The 25,008-nt window shown below is 40.3% G+C and overlaps 2 protein-coding genes and 1 long non-coding RNA gene across 3 annotated transcripts; all 3 read right to left on the bottom strand.

Annotated features, from left to right (window-relative positions):
• Window positions 1-2,168: 2,168 nt before the first annotated feature.
• crbn (cereblon) lies at window positions 2,169-13,367 on the bottom strand. The gene is made up of 11 exons (XM_018673515.2): window positions 13,224-13,367; window positions 12,806-12,918; window positions 12,434-12,636; window positions 11,926-12,075; window positions 10,267-10,429; window positions 9,513-9,575; window positions 9,316-9,400; window positions 9,054-9,169; window positions 7,602-7,666; window positions 5,495-5,626; window positions 2,169-5,075 (listed from the first exon to the last, which is right to left on the bottom strand). Exons 1-11 carry the CDS (start codon window positions 13,294-13,296, stop codon window positions 4,892-4,894), a joined length of 1,347 nt encoding a protein of 448 aa, XP_018529031.1. The 5' UTR covers window positions 13,297-13,367; the 3' UTR covers window positions 2,169-4,891.
• Window positions 13,368-15,056: 1,689 nt separating this feature from the next.
• LOC108881478 (uncharacterized) lies at window positions 15,057-17,178 on the bottom strand. The gene is made up of 4 exons (XR_001960621.2): window positions 17,104-17,178; window positions 16,978-17,004; window positions 16,468-16,490; window positions 15,057-15,393 (listed from the first exon to the last, which is right to left on the bottom strand). It is a non-coding gene; the product is annotated as an uncharacterized LOC108881478 (long non-coding RNA).
• Window positions 17,179-17,965: 787 nt separating this feature from the next.
• On the bottom strand, window positions 17,966-24,901 carry pa2g4a (proliferation-associated 2G4, a). The gene is given in 14 exon segments (XM_018673511.2): window positions 17,966-19,513; window positions 19,676-19,729; window positions 19,825-19,952; window positions 20,034-20,128; window positions 20,259-20,392; window positions 20,521-20,589; window positions 20,591-20,600; window positions 21,442-21,520; window positions 21,769-21,832; window positions 22,124-22,216; window positions 22,324-22,393; window positions 23,281-23,386; window positions 23,676-23,804; window positions 24,702-24,901. Coding segments are annotated over 14 exon segments (1,176 nt in total). The 5' UTR covers window positions 24,784-24,901; the 3' UTR covers window positions 17,966-19,450.
• Window positions 24,902-25,008: the final 107 nt, after the last annotated feature.

Raw genomic sequence — 25,008 nt, 5'->3', positions numbered from 1 at the left:
CATTTAAAGGTTTGTGTTGTCTTGTGCAAGCAGAGTGGATGGTGGATCCCTCTTTACGTCGGCTGCTACTGTTACCCGATTTCCCCACGGACATCAGCAATGTTTCATCTGATCTTTAAATAGCTAGGCTCAATCTGATTATTCAAACAATACAATCCAGCCTCATCATCAATTACTAGAGCCCCCACTCATGAAAAATACAAGGCTGAGTAATATTATGCAGGCAGAAGGATATGTGATTACTCCTAATGACTGCGAGACAGTGTGGAGGAGAGAGCAGACAACTCAATTACTCATGTAAAGGATCCACCTCCAATTATTTTTGCTTATTTCTCTATTTTCTTTCTCCACCTCAGAAAAAAAAACATATAGTTAAAAATTTGATAAAATAAGTCCAGGATCTAAATATTCAAGTGTTACCCTCCATTATGACTTTTGTTTCACTGTACACATCTGTAGTTGTGGTTAAATGGATGAGGACATTACATAAGCCCAAATAATTGTATCAACCTGGTTTCAGGCATTTTGTACAACATGCACACTGGCTGTAATTGAAAATAATGAAGCCTAATATACGCTTGCATCACTTAGACACACGTACACTTGTTCACATGGATCAGTACATGAAAATGAATACAGTGACAAACATGTCACATGTAAAGGAGCATGTTAAAGCTCACAACAACAAACATATATGGTCATGACAGAACAACTTCCATTGCCTCGTTTGTTCTGGAGGTCTTGACTGTTGTCATGAAGATGTATAGTCAGAGCAGTTTTTGGATGTTTCGTCCATGTTGGGTGAAAAATTTAGCTCGATGTGTGACATGAGCTGTGTAGGTGCTCAGAATAACAGAAAGTTATTTAATCTAAACAGCTCCATGACCCCTGAGAAAACTCTGCCTGTACGTGAAGACCATGTAATACAGCTGAGAGCTCCACAACAGGTGAGGAGGTGGACCTTGGATGAGGATGAATGTTTTGTCAGGTGTTGTTTCCAAGGTCAAGAAAGAATGGTTAAAGGGAAACTGCAAGAATTTTACACATTAAACTTTGTTTCTTGGGGAGTGACTCTGCATGTGTGAATAAAGTTGTGTAAATCTTTTAGTGTCTCCAGAGGGAGCTGAGAAGAAGTTTGAAAATGAAAAAATCTTTGGGTGTGGAGTTAGAGAGAAGTGACCGTACCAGATCTCTGTAGCCCCCTCCTCCTTATCTCGGCCTAACACACCCGAATCTCTGATCAAACCACCAGCAGTTGAGTTGTATTGTGGGTAATGTAGGCACCATGTTGTGACAAGGTAGAAGAAAGTGCAGAATAAAAAAAGATGATATCCCTGCTTCTGCTGCATCAATTTTGAGCCTCTTTTTTCTTAACAGTCATGTATCTGACGATGTTACAGAAGTGCGATTCTAAATCTGTGGGGCACTATTTTAAACTTTTAAAGTATACTGAATGTTGTTCCAGATTTCCCAGAGAGCAAGCAGCTGCAGTGTCATTAGTTAGCACAGACTTTACCCAGGTGAGACCAACATTAAACAAGACCATAATGAAAGGAGGTAATACAAAGAAGAGAACAGGAAAAAAGAGCTAAATTAAAAAAACGTGTAAAACTCACCCTGAAGGAGAAGAGCAATGGTCTGAGGTTTTGTATTCCATGGAAAACTGCATCTATCTGCAGAGTTAAAGGAAATATTTTTGACAGGAAATAGTATAAGTGGATAATTTACATGAAGCATGATGCAGGGACCTCAGTGCCCTGAGTGACTGGACCCCAGTTTGACTCCTGATACATTCAGACCTTTGTTGCATGTCATTCCCCTACTCTCTCTCCGTTTCCTGTCTCTCTCTACTGTCCTATCTAATAAAACGCCCCAAAACAAAGAAAAAAGGGAAAAAAAGAAACAACTGGAATAAAGCTCTCTGATGTCTGAGTAGCTCATGACAACTCACTCATTGTGTCATTTGCCAAGCAAAAAAATCCTGAACATTCACTGGTTCCAGCTTCTCAAGTGTGTGGACTGACAGAAAACAAAACTATCACTGCATTATTTCTGAGACTTTTCTACTGAGCAAATCACACAGTAATGACAGTGATGTTGGTTGAAGCCCTATTAAAAATAAGAGTAAAAAGGTAAAGCACTAATTTAACAGACAACAGCAAAAACAGTTTCAGAAAGCAAAACTTTACTGGAGAGAAACACACAATGACTGCTGAAGCCACAAAACAAGTCAAGATTATTATTGATATCAAGTTGATGTGGTGAGATATGAGAAATCACGTTGCGTGTCTCAGACCGTATCCTACTCTTTATTAGAAATGCCCTTCTCTGAGGGAGCCTCACGTTCAAGTCATCAGCGAAGCACAGCAGTCGCCATGTCTCCTCTCCCACTCACTGAGACTCATTAGACCCTTGCTGTGCCGGCATAAGAATCATCCTCCATCCACGTGTTTCTGCACAAGAGACTGATACACTTCAAATGCAGTACACGCAGACACATGAAAGCACACAAACACAATGAAGGCACATGTCGATTTGCCTGTAGATGTGAAGAATCACAAATTCTGCAAAGACACCATGTAGGCTTTTACCAGCTCATTAAAGCTCAATTCATCTCCTCCACACGGGCTTACTATACACACACACACACCCACACACACATACACACACACCTGCCTCAAGTGTCCCACTGAACCATATTCAACATCTCTGGTGACAAACATGTGAATCAGAGGAATGTTTATTTCACTCTGTGTACAATGAGTGTCACTGAAAAACAAGCAAAGGCCTTTTTTTGGAGCCACGGCATTGATTTCTTTAGTGAAGCGTCTATTTTATTATTGGGGGTGGGGTTTGGACCAAAGTCTGACAGCCTGGCGAAACACTGAATGAGTGATATGACGGAGAATATAATCAAAAGAGGCATTAGATAAGACTTTACGTGTTATTCTCATGGCGAGAACCTCTCTTCAGTGAAACAAAATGATGAAACGATATGAAAGCAAGCTTGAGAATTATTAAGGAAAGGCCTGAAAATGTGAAAGTGATTTTACTTTTCTGAGGAAGCTCACATTTTCTGATTTCTGAGGTACTACAGCAAGAATATGAAGGTCAGTGAAAACAAACTCTGCATGAGATGACAAAGTTATGTTCTTATTGAGTCAGTGCAACTCAAAACTACAGACCTATGTGACAGTGCACTTCAGCCATAATGATAACACATAAGATGTTCTAAATCCTTTCTCTTTAAAGGAACAGTTATTATACAGTCATTTTCAGATGTATACTTATTTGCTTTAATGGAGAGAGTTAAATGAGATGTCTGTTAGAAATAATGTTACAGTCAGCAGCCGGTTAGTTTCATATTTATCCTAAAGACCAATCCACTCATTTAACTCTCTGCAAGAAACCAAACAGCCTTAAAATTTCCCAAAATGTCAAACTATTCCTTCCTTGTCAAACTATCCTAAAACATGCCATTACTCAAACCAACATCTTCAGATTCTAGACATTTTCTTATTGCTTTCAATTACTCTGCTCACTGATGACAAAGATTTCTGTCCAACATGAAGAGATATGAGAAATAAGAGTCAGATTCCTCAAACAGTAGAACACCAGTTATATTACACAACAAACGCTATAATTGCCTCTTATTTACAGTAACATTTATACAAACGTGAGCCAGCACCTTGCAACAGAATCGCAAGAAGTAGAATCCTGAAAACTGCGCGACTACAAACCAAAGAGAATCCTAAAAGAACTTAAATTAAACCAAAGTCTTATCACCACTTCGCCGTTTATAATCTCTCCTTCGGGTCTGCGGTTCGTTGCTTTATCAAACCTATGTGAGCTGGAGCGTAGGCACAGCATTTTAACATGCCACACAACATGAACAAACTAAATGAAGAAGGGTAAAGACTCCTCTCACTCTGTCTTCATCGGCTGCCATGAGGCACCAAGACATCTCAGAATTTTCACTTGTGCAACCGGAGATAACGCCCGTTTCCTGAAGCACATCATCTGACAAGACAATGAGCTTTAGTTGAATACAAAACAGACACAGATTATATCAAGTATATTACACATTATCGTTATTTTCACCTCAGTTTTTTTTGTCTGTTACACAAAAACTGTTGTGATAATAAAAAAGCACTATTTATCCACACATGAATGGCATATTAAATTAATATCCAATCTTCTTGCGTACAAAAATACATCCAATTTAATTCCAAGATTCAAAATTATCTAGCATGACACATCTGCATGTACGCGATTGCACTTTCATTCAAAAACAGCTTCCTCCACTGGTCTATGGCAGCTGGAGTTGCAGAAAACACATCTGAGAAACCCACAAAAGATCTGAATGCCGAGTGAGTTTACTGTATACTGGTTGGCTTCACGACAAATCAAAATGGGCTAACGCAGCCCACTTGTCAATGATATCTCTATCGCAACTACATGCGGTCACGCTCTCCGTTATACGGACAAAAGGAGTTGAGGGGGAAATTAGACATTGAGCGTAGCTGCTGTGTTTGTGTGTGTTTGTGTTTGTGTGTCTGCAGCTATCGAGAAAACAGCCACACAGGGAAGCCGCATGCTAGGATGTTACCACGTTTCATGGAATTAATCTCACCACTGCCTCCACATTTTTAAAAACCTTTGAGAGCAACCACTGCCTCTATCCTGTTCTAATTTGCTCGTAGAGTGCCATTTAAAGGCCGAATGACCTTTTCACTAATATGATGGATTTGCTGCCAGGGGTGACAGGCAGTGAGCGATGCATTGATTACTCAAAGTAATCGCAGCCAGGGAGCGAAGATCCAGGCTTGAGGGTGGTGGGGGAGTTTTTTTTTCTTTTCTTTTTTTTTTTTTGCTGGTCGATGGTCCGACATCACAGGCAGAAGAGGCGAGAGCCCTCCCTCCCCTCCTCCCCCTCGCCCTGGGGGATACGGGGGAGCATGGCTGAACGGGTCAGACCCCAGAAACGAGGCGGAGACAAGTCCTTCTTGGTGGCAGTGAACTTCCAACCCATGTGAGACCCGCAGGTTCGGCACTGAGCGATTGTCCAGGCGTACCTGAGAGCAAAGGAACGGGGACAACATTTATCAGACATGTTATAGAAATATCATAGATTATCATAGAAAGCAAAAAAGTAATTCACTTGAAATAATCATCATCATCTACTTCTCCAGAGATTATAAACATGCAAGTATTTGGATCATTTGGAAAGTTTAACTGATGGACACATCTCTTATTTCACTTTTTAAAAAAAGCTTACACATTTCCACATAACAGCTTACTAATTAAATTAACATATTCATTGTGCTGAGTCTACATGTTCTGTATGCGATATGTTCTCACATGCAGGTCTGTCAAACACAGGTACAACTAAGTTATGTGTCAATGTCAATTTATTGACTGTGTGTGTTACGAGTTGTATTCACTAGTCTGAGGGGGGAATATGAGCTAAATGCCATGAGTATAACAGAGTTACCCTGGAAACCAGCTGTGCAGTGTGGATGGCCTGCCGACCAGGTTGAGGTTGTTGGCTTTGTAGACAGTCAGGGTTTCATGGACGTAACCATGAGGGTTGACGTACGCAGCCATGGGGCCGTACAGAGACAAGCTGCAAAGACAGAATAAAGGCAGGTGGAGTTTGTCATCAGCAGTGGTTATGACTTTAGTAAACGCTTTGGCCAAAAACAAAACATCAGAGTGATCCTCTGAAAGTGAAAGACTGAATGGAGACTCCATAAAAGATAAAAAAAAAAAAAAAAAAAAAAACAGCAAAACTGCCTTAAAAATGCCTAAAATTAAAATTAAAATTCTGCAGCAACTCTGAACCCACCGCTGACTTCATCACAATGAACTCAAGTTACACAATGATTGTTTAAATCCACAAACCCAGTCAACACCACCGTGTGTGTCAAGGTGGATTTTCTGCATAAAATACATATGATGAAAAACTTACGGCCACTCTGGAGTTAAAAAATATCACTCAGGATACACACAGTTTCAATATTAGAATAAGGTACAGAGAATATCTGATGTTAGCATACAGCCTGGGAATGTTTCACTTTTTTCACATTTAAATTACTACAATCAGTATTTTTATATTAACAAAAGGATCAAATGACTCTGTGTAATTCAACAGGTGCTCAGATAAAGACAGAAAATCATCACTCTACAAATCCTTCAGTTCTTCAGAGTGTCTTAGTGTCTTTCAGCTCATTGTTTTGGTTCAATGAGCGACAACTCATATGGTTCAGTTTTCAAGTGAAGTTTACATAAACGCTAATTCTAGTGCTACACTGCTGAAGCTGTAAATAGGCTCCTGTTTGTCGACACATTTGCCGCATTAACTTTATGAGGTTAATTAATGTCAGTGAAACAACCAACTTGAGGTGAAGCAGAATACTGAAGTAAAAACTCTGGGCGTCACAACTCTGGGAATAAACCACAACTATGAATGATGAAGTTTATTTCAACTTTCACCTCTTCAGGTTAATTATCTTGCAGACAATACAACCACATACAAAAAACACAACTTCACAATATAATCAGCAGCAGCAACCTCTCAAATAGTAATTTACTGTACTCCAGTTGTGGTTCAAGGCCCTAACTGAAAATGCATAAACTACCTCTGTCATTTTGTTAGTCAGAGGAAGTGTGCTTTAAAAGCTAACAACGTCTAATTGTCTCACTCAGAAATGATATTAAAGACATAATGACTCATTCACTCTGATAATCTGGATGTCGTCAGACAAAACAGTTAATGCACTTTTCTCATCGGTGTGCACTGAGCGTCTGGACAATTTCATGGGTGTTGGGGTTTTTTCTTCTCTGTCACTCTTGGACAAACACATTAACCACTACACATCACAGACAGAAAATTACATTACATAACAGTGTGTGTGTGTGTGTGTGTGTGTGTGTGTGTGTGTGTGTGTGTCTGTGCCCTGTGTGAGTGTGGAGGTCCAGAGCAGAGCTACTTACTTACTTATTAATAATTACAGTGATTACAGTGATGAAGGTAGACCCAAAAATACAATAAAAGCTATTATAAATAGGTGCAGTTTTGTTCCTGGTAGAATACCAACCTCAGACGGTTTTAATGTGTTTTTTTTACATTACTCACACTGCTGCAGGGACAGCTCTGTTTTTTTCTACAAAAAAACAAAAACTAAAAAAGTGAAAGGCAGCCTAAAATAGAAGTTAAAAAAAAGATGTGCTGCCTTTCCACTGTATCAACATTAAAAATAGGACAAACCTCAAAGAAAGAAATATGTGAATCTAGAAGACTAAAATGTTCCATTATACTTTTTATATCATTACTGGATCAAATGACGCTCTGTGTGAGGTGAGAGGCTGCTAGTGCTGCTGATTAGACATTAGACAGCTCTTTGTTTACCTGCGAGATGGGGGAAGAAAGTGCAGCATCAAGTGTCACATTCCCAGTGATGAAACTTATTTGAAACAAATTTCAAGTCTCTTGAAGTTTATATCCACACTGTGCTGAGAAGGATTTGTAAAAAACGAGCTGCGGCGTGCTGAAGTTCTGATGTTGCATCAAAAAAGACATTAATGTGAAAAATTCTCACCTGAAGATCTCATTTTTTGTGGTGATTTCTGTGTCCTGGCACTGCTTACAGCACAGTGACGTGCACTGAGGAGAGGAGATAATAAAGTGTTAACAGGCTATAAACACGTAAAATGATGCTGTAATAACGCTCTCCTGATCAAAATGGCTGCTCAAGAGCCACAAGAACAATGACTCAAGCTCAGGTCTTCGGTGAGACCACTGAGACTCTCCATTAGGGAGGATTATTATCTTCTATCAGACAGGAGGAGAAAAGCAGATGATGGGCCGACACTTTTAAGTATCACTTCACACATTCAGTGACGGTTTTGCAGCTTCTGGAAATGGACCTGCAGCACTTAACACTTAGAGCTTGTGTGTGTATGTGTGTGTATTTTCGGCCTAATGTCTTTCTCACCCAAAAATAGGTGTAATTTCTGCCACAAAATTCTAACTTAAATCTACAGAATCTACATTTTACAAGATGCATTTGATCAATAAATGTTAATGATAGCTTCCACAAAGTCAGTTTCCCATAACTGTGCTGACTCAGACTTTAAGAGAGGTTTTTGTCTAACATAATATCTACAAAGTGTCAGATTGCAGAACAGAATCTGGTTCGATTGCTGAATGAATGCTTAATGAGGTTTAGCTAGAGAGAAGGTTAACCAAAGTTGGAACAGTTCATCATGAGGCCGACAAATATCTGTGCCAAATTTCAACAGCAATCCATCCAGTAGCTGCTGTTTTTCATATCTGAGTCTGGAAAAAAGTGAGGGAACGACGACTGATAACGCCGTCCCAGGTCTCAGGGACACTGCTATCATGGCTAAAAACAACCTGTGACTGCCCTGACACACAGGACAGAGTTAAACCAGGGAGACAGAGGCCAGACTAGTTTGTGCTGTTTATATTAGGATATAGATGGCAGTGAAGAGGTGAGGAAGGCAAGATAAAGTTAGAACAGCCTCGACAAAGTGTACAGTCTCGAGTCTGGGTCCAAAAGCCCAATCAGATCGTATCTAGACCTTCAAGATGATTAATGAATACAATCATTTGGGTCCTACTGCTAAAATCTGGAGTTTGATACAGATTTAGAAGGAAAAAATGACAATAAACATAAATGTGTACAGTGTGAGGACTAATAAAAACCATTGTTACAATGATAAAAATCAAACTATCTTTGCCTATTAAAGAATTTCTAAACACTTTGGTTGTGAGGGCCCACTCTGAAATATGGCAGCAACAGCACATCTGTCAGCTCCTGTCAGGCCTGGTTATAAATACACCAAAGAACATCAGAGGCAGAAACAGACACACTCTACTCAGTGCAGCACAAGGAACCACACCGGATCTTATTCCACAGATCACACCATGAGGGAAATCACAGCTGAGACTCCAGAGATAAAGGAGACCGAAAAGGGCTGGTGTGGTGGCGCGGGGAGGTGGAGTCAGTCCGGTGACTTTTCCTTACCCGGTCCATGATGTCCAGTTCGCAGCGAAGTCTCTGGATGGCACTGCCAATCTTCAGCAGCTGGAGCCGCAGAGCGTCATCTATGGGCAGACAGGCTGCTACTCTGTAGGAGAAGTCTGACAGAAACCAGAGAGAAGGGAGAGAAGGAGGGATGAAAGGAAGGAAGGAAAGAAAGCACAAAGAACACAAACAAAGAGGGAAACGTGTGCCTGCGTGTGTATGTGCCTGCGATCCATCTGTAATAAACCGAACAGGGGCTGACCTATGGCGTTCGTGGGGAGAGAGTCATCCTTCAGGTTCTCATCCCATTCGTGGAGCTGTTTCTTCACTCTGTTCATGAGTGACTCCTGTGAGGTGAAACAGAGGAAGAGGAGTAAACGTGGTTTACATTCACATCTGTGCTGTGTTTATGCATGGAGGAAATACAGAGTGAGGTGCAACGCACGCTGCAATACTCACAGAGTCGTAGAGTGCATAGACCCAGGGTGGCCATGGCGTCAGACTGGCACAGTGAAACTTCCTCTGTGATGAACAGCAGTCAGACCATTAGTGAATTAAATCGACATCTGGCCATCACTGAAGCGCCCCAACATCCATTCAATGTCTCTTCCCTCCCTTTCTAACTTTGCTTTTACTGACCTACACGACTATGCGTCAATGTCCCTGTGCACTAAGTCAGATGTGAAATAGGAAAAGGCCTTTTCCCAGCTGCCAAAAAGTAGCATTAAGTTTTCCATTAATTGCAACCAGGTAACTAACTTTTTGAGCATGAGATTTTTTTGTATACTTATAATTTCCACTTGGTTTCATACAATAAATCTAATTTCAAAAGCTTTTAGTTTTACATCTTTGCACTTTGCTAAGTTCTGCACATTCAAACTTTAACTTTCTGTGCATGTTTTTGTTTAAAATCTTTGCGTGTATTTTTTATTAGAGCTGCAGTGATTAACAATTAGTTAAAGAAAGATATTTATTGGCAACTAATCACTTGTTCTTCTGAATATCTCAATATCTATCTGAAGGTCTTAATATATTTTGGGCTTTAGACTGATGATCAGACAAACAAGACATCTGAAGATATCAACCTTGGACTCTGGGATCTACTCTGTGTGAACACTTAGGTTTCTCCGATTCTAATACTGAAGTATTCAAAAGCAAAAAAAAAAAAAAAAAAAGCATGTTTATGCTGTGTGTACGTGTTTGTGTGTCTGACCTGTTGATAGTTATTCCACCAGCACTGGGCCTGTTTGCAGCTCTGAGTCGGGGGCTTGGAGGAGGGGTGCATGTGGAGCCTGGATAGGGGCGTTAGCTGCACGGCAGAGAGGGGATCTGGAAGAATTCGTTCTGGAAGGATCTGTACTTTGGCTTGTCTGATCCTGGAGGAGAAAAACAGAGAGAGACAATGACTAGAGGCAGTGGAACAACAGAGAGGGGAGGAGGGAAATATGAAAGAGGGTAGGAGAAGCCAAACAAAACCGAGCAGATGAATAAGGGATTAAACAAATGGTGTGCTGGCTGAGTGTTATCAGGTGTGTGACAGGATGTTTGTAAATGTGAGATGATCTTAAAAAGGTGCTGTCTGTACAATTTCTCTGTCAGTAGTCCTTCCAACTCCTCACCCACAGTGCTTTCATTGAACTCTGTGGAGCTCAGGCAAACAAACATGCACAAATGAACAGCTGGTGTGAACATACAAACAGCATATAGTTCAATCCCACAAAACTACTGCCAAAACACACTGACTATTCCTAGGTTAAACCTTCAGAAATGTTTTACAGAAGTTACAGAGGAGAAGAAAAAGACACTGAAATATACAGAATATACCAGTATTCAGTAAATATCACTCCACAAACAGAGGTAACAACAGCAGATTCCATTTGACTGAGTGATTTCTTAAATGCTATACCTATTAGAGTCACTTACAGTACAAGAAAAGGTCAACAGGATTATGTCAAGCAATTTGTGTGCATTATATAACAACAACCAGAGAAAGAGGGAAATGTGTCTTAATGAAGACTCAGTTTTATGGGCAGTAAAATTCAATGACCTCCTGAGCAGAGGAGGATGTGATCAGATATGAACTGCAATATGACTACAGCAGTTAAATAGACAGCAATTCTCCATAAATGCTCCCACGATCTACCCACCAACAAGAGGAAGCACAAAGAATGTGCTTCACATTTTACTATGACACACTTTCATTAAAATAACAAATTTAAACCTCTTGAGAAAATTAGCAACATGAAGCCATTCTTAAAGAACAAGTTACAACCATAAATCTGATATAAAACCTAATTGTGAATGTGTGCAGGAGTCACAGCTGCAGTCCATAAGGAAACTGGCTGATATTTTCAGTTCACTTTTTGATGAGTGTATGAAGAGTTAGTCTGCCCTCTAGCTGTGAACTATGGGAATACAGTGAGTCATTTTGAACAAAGTCCAGGCTTTATACTGGGCTCAGAGAAATGGCTGAACAAAAACTGGTTCTCCTGGAATGAACTCATTGAGCATGATCATTAAAGGTAAACTATCCTCCTGGGCACACTCCCATCGGCATAATGCATTTCCTAGACCCTTAACACAACCTTCACCATCACAGCTAAAAGTCTAATCTTTACCCTGACCTTAACCTAACCCTAAAACCTCAGCAGATAGTTGATTACAGGTAATAACATACAACAGATCCCTGTCTGAATCAAACCCTGACTAGATAATCAGGATAAAAACCTGCATGACTCTGACTCCTGAAGATAAACACAAGTGTAACTCCATGTCAGACCCCGGTCTTTATTCACAGAGAGCAGCTCTCATCAGAGCAAACCATCAGTCCTGACCTTTGGTTTAATGGTTTATGGGGGCAATTTCAACTCACCCATCTGCTTGAGTTCTTATCTCATGGACCTTGAATCTCTGCCTCCCCACAGCTTTCACTTTGACTGTTTCGATGCCATACTCCTGCTCTTCTCTGTATGCATAGATTTCAGCCGTTGTCCCAAACTCTGCCTCTGGCTCACCTGCATTGCTGCAGAAACAGATATCAAATAAAGAAATTAAAATTAGACTACAAAAAATATTTAAAGGGGTACTCCAGTGATTTAAGCTCCAAAGATGCTGGATCCTACATTTCCCATACTGAACCTTGGTAGCATCTTTTCATTAGAGTTTCAAACTTGATAAGTATCCACATCTTTTAAACTTTCCATCTGTAGTTTGCAACACAGGTTAGAAATGTCATAATTAGAGGACAGCTCTGCGACTTAAAAGAAACTTCCTCAAGTGTCACAAAAGACTTTATACAACAGTTCTACAGGTGTTTATCAGATTAATCCAGTCTCTGATCAGCATCAATGTTTTGCAGAGGCATTTCCATAGTCATGTACCTGTGTGCGAGCACAGCAAAGGTGCGGTCTCTCTGGATGACGCTCCTCATCATGCTGACCTCCTGTGGCCTGAAGAGCTGCAGAGGCAGCGTCTGGCCCGGCACCAGCATCACAGCCGTGTGTGGCAGCACAGGAATAGTCTGGCAGCTGTCGTCATCGTGGACTGTGCGGCCATGAAACTCCTCCATGTCTGAACCCAGATACTACCAAGGCAGGGGTCAGTGTCAACACAACAAGTCCACAACAGCTGCAGAGAACTCACTACACAACACAACTCTCCCATGGCTGGAAAAAAAAAACACACTGGGAGGGTAAAACTACACGTGTGGAAGTGAATATGTACAAAGACATGATCTATTAAACATCACTCACAGAATGTGATGTGGGAAGACTGGGGTCAAAGGTTATGATGTTGGGCTTCTCTGCCTCCTCGCTATCTCGGTCCTCAGTCTCCATGTCATCTTCCTCCTCCTCTTCCTCATTGTCTGTCATGGCACAAAGACATGCAGGCTCTCAGAGAGGCTAGTTAGCCGTCTAGGTGTCTCCTAACCATAACTACAGTAGCAAAATTATTAGCTTAGCAAGTCATTCTGATTGTACAAAAAAATCAAAAAATAAAAATAGGAAAAATGAAAAGCGAAAGCATTGATTCGAAAAATGTGCCAGTCAGGATATAATCTCTTGACAGTGGCCTGTTGTGCAGACATGCTAGCTAGCTGCTGTCCGGATAAAGAGATAAAAGTTCCGCCGGTGAAAGTCCGAGTGGTGTTTTGGTGAGTTTAACTGTTACCTGGTAAAAGTTGTAACTGGTTTCCCATGTTGTCGTTGATGTTGTCTTCGCCTCCACCCCTCTCGTCAGCCATATCCCTGTGTTTACAATACTAACTCTTCTTCTGCGGCGTCTGCTGTGTGCAGCACTAAGGCGGCTCCACAGCGCCCCCCGCCGACCAGACCTGGATTTGATGTTGTGATTACACTACACGTGTTTGTTCCCTTACCTGTGGAAATCATTCATGTATTTTAAAAAGAAAAAATTCTAATAAGAATAAAATCACTCACTCTCTCTCTTTTTTGACTCGGTTTCGTTTTCTTTCACACAGATGTTCAGCAAATAAACAAAACCTCGTAATTAAAACCTTTAAATTGGTCTCCACCAAGGAAACGGCTGAGGCTGTAACTCTTCTACCATCGTTTTTAACCCCTCTGGCTGGACTCTGCTGTCCCACCTTTAATCTATTCTTCTTCATTTATTCATCTATCTACTAAAATGTTTACCCATCCATCATCAACCTTACTCTGACAGACCAGATATGACACCAAGTGAACCCTCTCTTTCAAAAAGGTATAAATTTTCTCTGCATTATTCTCATCATTTTCATAGTGATTAATGGTTCCTCTGTTACTTTAGATGTTACTTAAGTCTCACTTTCCTTTGTCTGCCGTTTTGTTTTTACAGAGAGGAAACTAGACAAGAAGAAAAGAGCCATGATGCCCTGTGACTACTATCTTATCTCCCCTCGTCTGTCCTTTGACTTTTACAGAGCCAACGCAAGATGAGACAAAATGAAACATGATGCATTGTGAACACTCTCCTTAAAAAAAGATATGTATTAATTTATTCTGCATTATACTTATTTCTATACCGATTAATGTTGCTGAAGACGTTGCTTAACTCTGTCTGCCGTGTCATTTTAACAGAGAGGAGAGGAGGCATCACACACCATCACCTCCCTCGTTTAAAAAGATAAGTATACATTTATTCTTTGTCATTATCACAAATTCCTTTGCTGACCAATAGTTCCTCTGGTTGCCGAAGTTGTCACTTAATTATTTTCCCCTTGTTTGGCATTTCATTTTTACAGATGAGATGAAATGTGACATGACCAGATGAGACACCGTAAACTGTGAACCCTCTCCATTAAGACGATAAGTATTTTTAAGATGTTATTTTCATTATTGCTTCACTGATCAGTGGTTTTTCTTGATCTGAAAATTGTTTAAGTATATAAATGACTTACCTATGTATCTGCCTTTTCACTTAACCATAACCTTTTAAAAAGATAAATATACATTTATCCTTTATATTCTAAACAATAATTCTTCTGGTTGATAAAGTTGATACTAAACTATTATTTTCCTTGTCTGTACTGAGGAGGGGAACATGATGCACTGTGAACCCTCTCCTTAAAAACAGATAAGCTTACTTTTATTCTGTTATTTTCATTGTTGCTATACAGATCAATCAAGTTGCTGAGATCGTTTAACCTTTATGTTCTTCCCTTGTCTACTATTTTGACTTGAGACTTGAGAGAAACACTGCACATTGTGACTCATCCATCATCTGACACTTGGAGACCAGAGTTGGAGCAGTGGTAGCAGTTTAAGTGAGGTATAGTTCAATGTCCCTGTCACAGTAATGTTTTTTAGTTTTCTCCTGGGAAATCCTGAGATGTTCCCAAGCCACAGTTCTGTGTTGTCACATCTGCATCATACACCTGAAGTGACTGAAACTTAAATTACACAACACTAAAACCTGAGTGATGGTTTACATAATAATATCCCTTCAGGCTGTGCAATTAACACATTTAAATTTATATAATCAATATACATAAGACTCTGAAACTTATGTTAAACTTTTAACAGTGTTGATTTATTGTTCAGTACACCACTTGACAGTTGTTGGTTAACATGTATTATGGTCCATGAACAGGACAGCCGTGGTTCTGATGGTCAGAGATCTGTCCAGCGTCTTCGCCGTCTTCCAGTCAGACATCCACAGCTGGCTCCATGAGACACGCCGTCATCTGAAAACAGGATTTGGGCCCTTGTTTCGCCGATGCCACACAGTCCACTTCAGCCACACGCGTCAGTCATCTGGAAAGGCTCCGACAGGATCACAGCTGGCGGCGATGAGGGCTTACTTTGACCTCTGCCTCATCTTTCTCCTTTTACGCTTCAGCCTGTTTAAAAGAAATAAACAACAAATATCAGGAAGATGTACAGAAGTCTCCTGCTCAATGTCCTTAAATAGTGCAAATATCTGGACTGAACCTCACAGGTCATCCATACTTTTAAAAGATTTTTAAAAAGATTTAACAGCCAATTGAAAAATAAATCAGAAACAAGGTTGTGGTTGGAAAGCACTGTAACAAATTTTAACTTGATACTACACAGTAATGCCTCAAAGAGCCTTAAACCAGCTTTTTACTCACAGTTTAAGACTCATTTGATCATAACTTTGTTAACCCACAGCATTTTACAACACTCTATATGGTGAAGAAACAGCTTGTGCATCACATATTTTACTCTCCATGTTTGTATTTAAGCAACTAAACAGTAACAGTCATTGAGACCCTCTCAGAGAAATGTGTTGAGAAGCAAGTGGCTAAATGATTTCAAGGAATCAATTTTAAAATTGTGAATTGTTAATGTTGAAAATGTGATGTACACAAGGGTACTTTGCCAATAATTAGAGCGTGGATCAATTACTGTCTACATGCCTGTGTGCATATTTGAGGTATAGCCTCCTGTCTTGTGCTGCCTTAAGTACATGACTCTTTACAGCATGCATTTCATCTTTTTCAGCTTTACCAAGGCAAGGAACACACCTGCCCTAGGCCTTTAGGTGTCAAAATTATAAGCAGCACCAGGCCTGTAGACAAAATGTGCTTACACACAACCACACACACACACACACACACACCACTACTGATAATGACAAGAACTGACACTGAGGTTGTAGTCAGAGATGATCCTCTCTGATACTGGTACTGAGACTAAGCAAGTGCTGTTGTATAACAGGTGATATGCATCTACTATACTGCAGTCCAGTACAGTACAATAGTGGACTGGAGTATAGTAGATGAGACAGCTTACAAACAACCCAAAACAGTTCTTTCAAACATGGGCACTTGAAATTTAGATAAAGATGTTCCTATCATGTACACAAGCAGCTTTTAAATCTATTAAAATTCTTAAAGCAATGCTGAGCAAATACATGTGTGTACAACTGAATGTGTTCTTTTAAAGCTCACCTGCGCATACGCTTCTTCCTCCACTAGAAGAGAAAAAGAACATTTATTAGTCTTAAATACACCATGAGTGCCCTCACTCTTACTGCGACAGGACAGTATGGTTGTAGTAATGCAGTGAAAGTACTGCAGACTAAAATTACAATGAAAGAATTATCAGTAATGTTGGTCGCACAAACATAAGCGATCATTTTACCATAAACACAGAGAAACATGGGTTCAGAGGCTCACCACTAACAAACAGCATGCACCAAACACGGCCTGGTATTAGCATTAGCATTACACGACTTAGCACATATCTAGGACTGTTAAAAGCAGAAATCAATGTTATTATCACAGTTAGCGAGACTGGAGAACAGACAAAGAGGACAGAAACACAATTTAAACTAAAAGCCACGGTGAAGAAGAACAAGAGCAGACATCCAGATACTCGGTACCAGCGCTGACTGCAGCGGGAAGAGGAAGAGGATAAAGAAAATACATTTAACTACTGACACCGGCCCGTCATCTTACCTTGGCTCTCATCGTGTGGAGAGGTTTCTGTGAAAATTAACAAATTAAATGATTAGTGACTGCGGATGATTAATAAAATGTAATGATTAGTTTGGATTGTGTTAGCGGGGAAACAACTTTCCATACCTCAAAGCGAGAAGAGCAACGGAAAGAGGATGTGACGAAGGAGGAGGGCGGTACTTATACTTAGTTGACGTCATGTCGTTTTAGTTTAATCATGGGAAATGTAGTCCTAATGACCAGCTCTGCGTTTTGGCCCTTCAAAGGCAGTGATGGATAAAGAATTCACATCTTTTACATAAGTGAAAGTACCAGTTTAACAATGTAAATATACTCCATTACAAGTAAAGGTCCATTCAGAGGTTTACTGTAGTAAAAGTACAAAAGTATCAAGAGTAGTATAAACAGGAATACAAATATAAAGTACCATAAAATAAAAATAATCACTACCTGCTACCTCAAAATTGTATAGTACAGAACACATAACAGTCCATGTACATGTAAATGTACTTACTTTCCACCGATGATCAAATAGAATTTTATTTGGATGTTATGCCTCATTTAATGTAATATAGGGTTTTAAGTTCAAACAATTTATGGTGTAAGTAATAAACTGTGACCTGAGACCTGTGACAAAGGTAAATTAATTATCCTGCATTGGATGTTTGTTTTGTTAAGACAGACAGACTTTTCCACAGTCACATCTCAAACTACTTAATTATCTTGTATAAAAAATAAAAAATAAAACATTAATTAGCCTATAAATCAAGATACATCATTATTTTGAAGTGCAAAAAAAATCATAAAATATTCAGCTCATTGAGTTGCAACATTAGTAACTGTAATATAATCACATATATATTAAAGAATAACTACCTATGTGTAAATAGCTTACAGACTGTATCTCAGCTCCTCTCCATTAATACCACTTTATAAATAAACAGGCAGTCTTGATAGTTCAGTGATCTTCACAGAAAACAAACAGAAATGTATGAAAATGTTTTTATTTCATTAGATGTAAAGTTCCATCAGCCACTGACCGAGCTACAAAGCAGGATTTTACTTTTCTCAACATATTCAACCGGTGACAAATCTGACCCAACGCTGTCCTGGACCTTTGAATGAAACTCAGACCTGAAATGATCTCTGACTGGTCCAACTCCACTGAAGACACACATACCCCCCCCCCCCCTTTTTTTAAAACTAAACTGATCAGCTTTAGTTTCATGTTTCACAAGACTAATGGTGTAGTAAAGCAAGTAACAGGTGTCACAGACAGATAGAAAAGTCTTTCCAAACTGGAACATAAAGATTTCTGTATTTTCATAAAGTTCAAGGGGAATGGCAGTAAATGCAGCAGTTTGTTCCCTAAACTCAAGCTGATTATAACTGTGTGTGTTTGTGTGTATACTTAAAAATATTCTGGTCTTCTGCTCAGGTTATTGCTGAGTGTGGTTAAAGGAAATAAAAAGTAGTTTCAGCCAAAAATGTGGTCAGGTACAAGAGTAACCAGAAAACCCTCATTACATTCAACTCTGGAGCCAAAGTCCTCTATTTTACCACTATCCTTGTAATTACTGTCAATTCTGAGCTGCATTTTTGGAAGTGCTGCAACATTATTTCTAGTTTGTCATTTCATGTGTGGTACAAATTCATAATTTAACCCTTTACTGCATGGTGTGGTCAAGGAAGTTATTTTTTGATTAAACATTTTCAGCTGTGTAATAAAGCAGCAGATGACTAAAATCATCATCCTCTTATGAGGAGACAAGGTTCTCTTAACCTTCCAAATCACATCTGGATATTAATTTTGACAATACATTATTGTTTAAATACAAGTTGAGAGAACTTGTTTTAAATTTGTTGCCAAAGGGAAACAATGTGCAACAGTTCAGTCGAAACATCCCAGCAACAGTGAGTCCCTGGTGGCCTCAGATACACTGATGCCTTTACAATTAGATGACAAATATGATACAAGCATCTATTTAATAACTCTTTACTCAGGTGAAAAAAAAGACCAAAACACAACACAGACTGATTCACTCCCATTAATGCCCACTTCAGTTTTACTGAACAGGACATTTTCAGCTGCAATACAGGCGCGAAGAAGACCAAAAGATTTTTAATTAAAAAACAGGCACCAGTCGCACATTTACCATTTGGCAACAAGTCTTTTCAAAGATGTAAAACTATTTGCAAATAGTCTTTATTTCCTACTGAAGTTAGGTAAGAAAAACACAGCAAAAATCCTCCCACGGTTCTTTTCTTCAATGCAGTAAAGGGTTAAGCGTCTGTGTAGGATCTTCAAATATTCAACTGATGCCAAAGTTCTCATGAATTCATCAGTTTAATTTGTGAAATCAACTGTACTAGGTGAGTGCTGCGGGCAGAGAGTGTGGGGCAATTTGTCATGTCTTCTCTTGCTTCTCTGTGGGGTCTTCCATGTGTGGATTGGCAGTATTTCATTATTTATTTATCCTGCTGCTTCTGTGTCCTCAGTTGGCTGTCCAGTTGCATTTTCTGCTGTCTTTGAGGCCTGTGGGATGAGACAGAGTTGGTAACAGATCAGTACATCGATGTGACGTTAAACCAGATATGTAGGGTCTGCAGCTGGTGGAAGACACTTAGGGAAGTAAATGGTAGGACAGTGGAAGACAGTGGATCACTCCTATATTCATTGTTAATAATAATAATTTACCTTCTTTTTCTTTTTCTTCTGTGTTTTGCGGCTTGCAGAGCTCTGTAGTAAAGTCTACAGAAGAGAGGAGACGTTTCAGTTTAGAGTACAATGTTAAAAGCAGTCAGTTTCAGTGTGTGATGAAGGAGCTTGATTGATCTCAGTCTCACCCTTAGCTCTGGATCCTGAACTTCATGCTCTGACTTGTAGAGCTCTGGGTCGAAGGGTCCGTTGGTGATTCTGTGAGGCCCGTTGGCCATCAGCAGCACTGTGAACTTAAACTGAGCTACAAACTCTCCTGAGAATGAAAGACACGGACAGATTTAGTCAGTAAATAAAAAGCGATGGCTGTTCAAAAGATGAAGGTAAAAACACTCACCCTCTTTCTCATGCAGCACGCTGAAGGGCTGTAGCAGCTCATGTTTGGCACACTCCACCACACCCAGACGGGCTTTGGCCTCATCCTCAAACGCCCTGATGGAAAATGAACAGTGGTATTGACTAAATGCATAATCCAAAGCACATTAATATTCAACTTGCTATTAATGTATTTATAGGTGAACTATGTATGTTAATAAGTATATGTTAAGTGCAGTGTTCGTACCGCAGAGTGAAGGGCATGGCATCAAAGCGTCGTTCCACCTCGCTGAAGAACGTACGAGAGGTTTTCATTTTCAAGCCATACTGCTTACTGGGGTCCCTCTTATAAATGGTGGTCCTTAGACCTCCATCTCTGGCCTAATTGTAAATGACAAGAGGTTAAAAACAATAAGCCTCTGTTCATTACACTAAAGTGCTTTTTAGCCGCAGTACAGAAACACAATCTCAGCAGCTGTGGATAGAGAGAGGCAAGAGAGGACACTGACCTTCCCTTCTCCGGTGCTGACCAAGACGTCCACAGCATAGACTTCATGAACCTCAAACTCTGCCTTCTCAGTGGTCCTTCCTGAAAACAGTCAAAAAGAGAAGTGACATATTCTGCATTTTGTTAACACTCAAGGTCGATACACTAACACTAAAGATAGTTACGGTACATCAGTTACTCTGGGTACTCAGTTTTAAGAGCCAAACTATTCCACTGAAGAGGTTCTGTCAAATGTCTGCAACTGAGTTTTTCCAAGTGTAATTATGGTTGGTTTTAGTACCACAACCCACATTCCATTCATTTCCATTATATTGGGGCAGTAGCATAAGTCTCAGTCAGACTCAAAAACTGAAACTCAACATCTGCCAGGCGAGTGGGAAATATGCATTTTTGTGATATGAGTGACCCTTGAACCTTAATGTTTGCAGTAATTCTAGTCACATACAAAGTAAAAAAAACAAAAAAAAAACAATGATGCATCTTGCTCAAAACAGCTGAGAACAACTGAAGGTGACTTCAAATGTATCTAACATATACAGCCCTGTCTTACTCTGCACAGCTGAGCTGTTCAAGCATATGTGAAACTTGACAACTACACAGTAACTGACAATATCATTCCTGTTTAAAACTATGCCAGACCTCAGACACTAAGAGAAAAAAGTCTTCAATTTGTGGGCAGACAGTGGATTGAGAGAAAATTACACGGAAATGCAGAAAACCACTGATATTTCTATGGAAAGAATATTAACTGATGTGCATGAACAAACAGACCAGCAGCGATGTGTAATATTATAACTGTAGGGTCAAATTTCACTGCTTGTTAGTACATGCAGCATTATTATTATCAGAGTCTTGGTGTTTACTACAATTCAGCAAACCCACAGAACGCTTAATCCAATGAGTAAATAGCAACTACGTGTACCTTTGCTGGTCTGTCGGGTTCTGGATGATGGTCTTCTCTCCATCTATGACGTGCTGCTTTAGCTGATGAGACAGCATGCCTTTAAAAATACACAGCCAGGCAGGAACACAAGTTAAAAACAGGAAATGTGAACCAGTTCTATGAAAACACTGACGTTTATGTTGTGCACCCATTAACAGTGATGATGTTTCTATTTTTATAACCAAATCTAAAAGAGATTCAAGAAGGAAACTCAACAGAGAAGTCATCCAAACATTTCTACTAATGCTAAATGTCTTTTCTGTGACATGGCGGACTGACGGGCACAAACTTTTAACAGACACTCACCCTCAATAGGTGAGCATTTGAACGACTGAGCGATCTTGTTCCAGGCTTCTGTCACTTGAGTGTTCTGAGAGACAGAGAAAAACAATAATTACTTTCGCATGAAAAATGCAGTTTTACCAGTATAACAAATGCAAGAGCCAAGAGCTAACAAGAGAGTCTGAGAACAGCTATTCATTTTGGGTTGTATTCAAACCATAGCCAATAATGTGAGTAGCAGAGCAAGACCGCTGGACGATCTGCAGTTAATTACGTGAACTGCTCAACAAGATTATTTTCACACACTGACACATGCAGCCGGAGTTTTAAGACTCATCCAAAGCATTTCAAGCCACTGTAAAGAAGGTAAGTCATGTACCTGGTTACCAGGTTTAACAAGGCGAAGAGCTGCCTCTGCACACAGATGGGCCGCTTTGATTACATCAGCTTTGCGACCTGTGATGGGGTTCTCCTGCAGAAATAAGGCACAGTGAGAAGAGGACGTGAAGGTGTGCTTTAACGAGGCAACACAAAATTGTGGGTATTTAAAAATAAATAAATAAATAAAAACACTCTTACCTTACTGGCTCCTACAACAAAGCTGTGAGCAACATTGGCAATGAAGCCGTCGACATGAACCCCAAGATCTCTACACAAAATTAGATGAAAAGAAGAGGTAATTAATTAAAAATAAAGCAAAGAGAAATTGGTCATGTGTCAAATTTACTGCAAGTTTAACTGCCACCCAGCTGTCAAGATTACTAATGTAGATGCAGGAGCCAATCAATCAAATCAACTTGGGAAGGACAAAATGTCAACCACGTTCCACTTTGGAAAATGAAACTAATAAAAGACTAAACAATAAGAGAAGGTCAGACAAAAAAATCTATGGCCGTTAAACAGCAGATATATTCCAAGGTGAATCCGATTTTGGCTGAACATCAGCTGGAATACAGTGAAGGACTTTTTGTGAATTCAAGGGAGCGGCACTACAGGCGGTAATAAATTGAACAGACATGCCCGGCCAGACGGTTAGGCTGTGAGTGTATGAAAAGTGAGAAACACACAAAACTATTGTGTGTAACCACATCACCATGATGAGCTATGACAAACACCTTAAACACTGAAAATCTACATGTAGCACGAAAGACGTTACAGAGGACAAAGACGTTAGTGGCAATACAACAACTAAGATGAGCTGACTTCCTTTGTCAAAGCAGAACATCATGTTAGAAAAACGTGATAAATGGGATTTAGCAGATGAACGACCATCGAGGCTAAATTCCAACATATCACACAAGAAAAAAACTACAAAAACACCTGTTCTAAAAACATCCAACCTTACTTGTCGTTTGCCACACAGGACAGACAGAAAGACAGGACCTCACTGACGAAGCAGACAATCAACAGCAGAGAGAAAACCCTCACATACAAGCTAGGATATCATAGAGAAAGAAGGGAGGACAACACACTGGGAGACTCAAGACACATGAGGGGGAAGGAGGGGGTGACATTATTGCAGAGCGTGGTGCCTACATTTTCACCAGATCCCCATCTTTAAGTGTGTAGTCAGGGTCACTCTTCAGGGGAGAGAAGTGGCAAACACAGTTATTGACTGAGACGCTGGTGGGAAAGGCAATGCCTAGAAGAGGGAAAAGAAAACCACCAAGTCTTCATTTGGAAATCATCCACAAGTTTAGCAAGAAAACTGTACAAGGAAGGAGGGAATGATGCTAGGATCACCCAGTAAAATTTTACTGTCACTCTCTGCCACCATATGAGTGGTTTGTAATAACCCCTGCTATTACTAAAGCTATTCAGGCTGAGTGCAATCGCACACAAATACACAGCCACCAATTTGCATGACTAGGCTCTTCTTTATGGGTCCAGCTCAGCTCAGCTCAGCCACATTTGCATCATCTTTGCCTTACCTTTCTTCATTTCCTTCTCCTTCTTGAAGACCTTTCCGGTCTCAGCCATGATGTATGCATCCCCCTTCTCACAGAGGCTGAGAACAGACACCCCGGGCTTGGCAGCCTCCACAACCAGACGAAGAGCCTCTGAGTGAGACAAACAGCATTAGATAGAGACAGGAGAATAACAAAGTAGAGCAGGTGGACACATTAGTGTAGTATTGACAGTGTGTTATGAGACCAAATAATATCTAAGTCAAATATTGTCAAGTATGTGCTGGACATTCCAAAAACACAATTTACTTCCTGGTTATTTTTATTTTTCAACAGTTCCTTCACCAAATTTCCATAAAACTACATAGACTGTGATCCATATCCATAACTTAATACCAAATAACTAAGTCACTCTTCTCACCCTTAACTACCAGTGAATGACTAAGTATTTTCATCGTGATACATTTGAGACAAATGACTCAGAAAAGTCAAACTACTGGCTCTGCAAATGCACAGAGGTCACAAATAAACTCATTAAGTAATGTAATATGAATAGCGTTGCATGCGAGTGGATCCCATATTAATGCCTGTAGCAGACATATCAGCACGTCTGTTATCTGTCAGTTCAAGACTTAGGGACGAACTAAAACCACCAGTTCAGACTGGTGGTTGTAGGACAGAGATATGTGAGAATGTAACTACCCTTTTAGTGGCTTCATATCTTCGGCTGCCTGCTTATCATTTCATGTTAAGCTGGTTGACTGAGTTAGCTAGTTAAATAGTTAGCATCCAACGACAGTCAAACAGACAGTTTTCTCCACGAAGCCTAACGTCAATGCTAGGCAGCTAACAGAGGAGCTAGCATTAACTAAACTGAACCAGCTGCACCTGCTAGCTAGCCTGTTAGAGCAGCATATGTGTGCCTCGCATGTACACCACATGGCGGCTGCTGCTGCTGCTGCTGGGGACCTGACGTTAGCTGCACCACAGGCCGAGAATAACGGGTCATCTCATCCCGTCACCAACGGCTGTTCGTTTACGTTAACTTACGGTTGGCGATGTCACCCCCCATCTTGTACTTGGTGACCACCAGGTCCTCGGCTATGGTCTGCTCTTGCTCCTCGTCGGACATCTTGGTAGTGAAGTTTCGGTCGCTACTCGGCCCTGAACAGCGACAGTTCCCCGCAGCTCCGCTCAGCTCTGACCGCTGCTGCTAACACGGGCCTCGCGCTGCCCTCCACGCCCCGCCCACCTTACCGTGACGTCACAACGACCCAGACCCGCCAAAATACGTGGGCGCTCTGTAAAATGTCCTGAGTGCAATTAGATGCTTTCAGTTGCCTTGTGGTGTAGCAGC

The sequence above is a fragment of the Lates calcarifer genome, linkage group LG12 (assembly GCF_001640805.2).
Source record: "Lates calcarifer isolate ASB-BC8 linkage group LG12, TLL_Latcal_v3, whole genome shotgun sequence".
Taxonomy (NCBI): Eukaryota; Metazoa; Chordata; class Actinopteri; family Centropomidae; genus Lates; species Lates calcarifer.
This window is presented reverse-complemented; position numbering and strand designations above follow the sequence as displayed.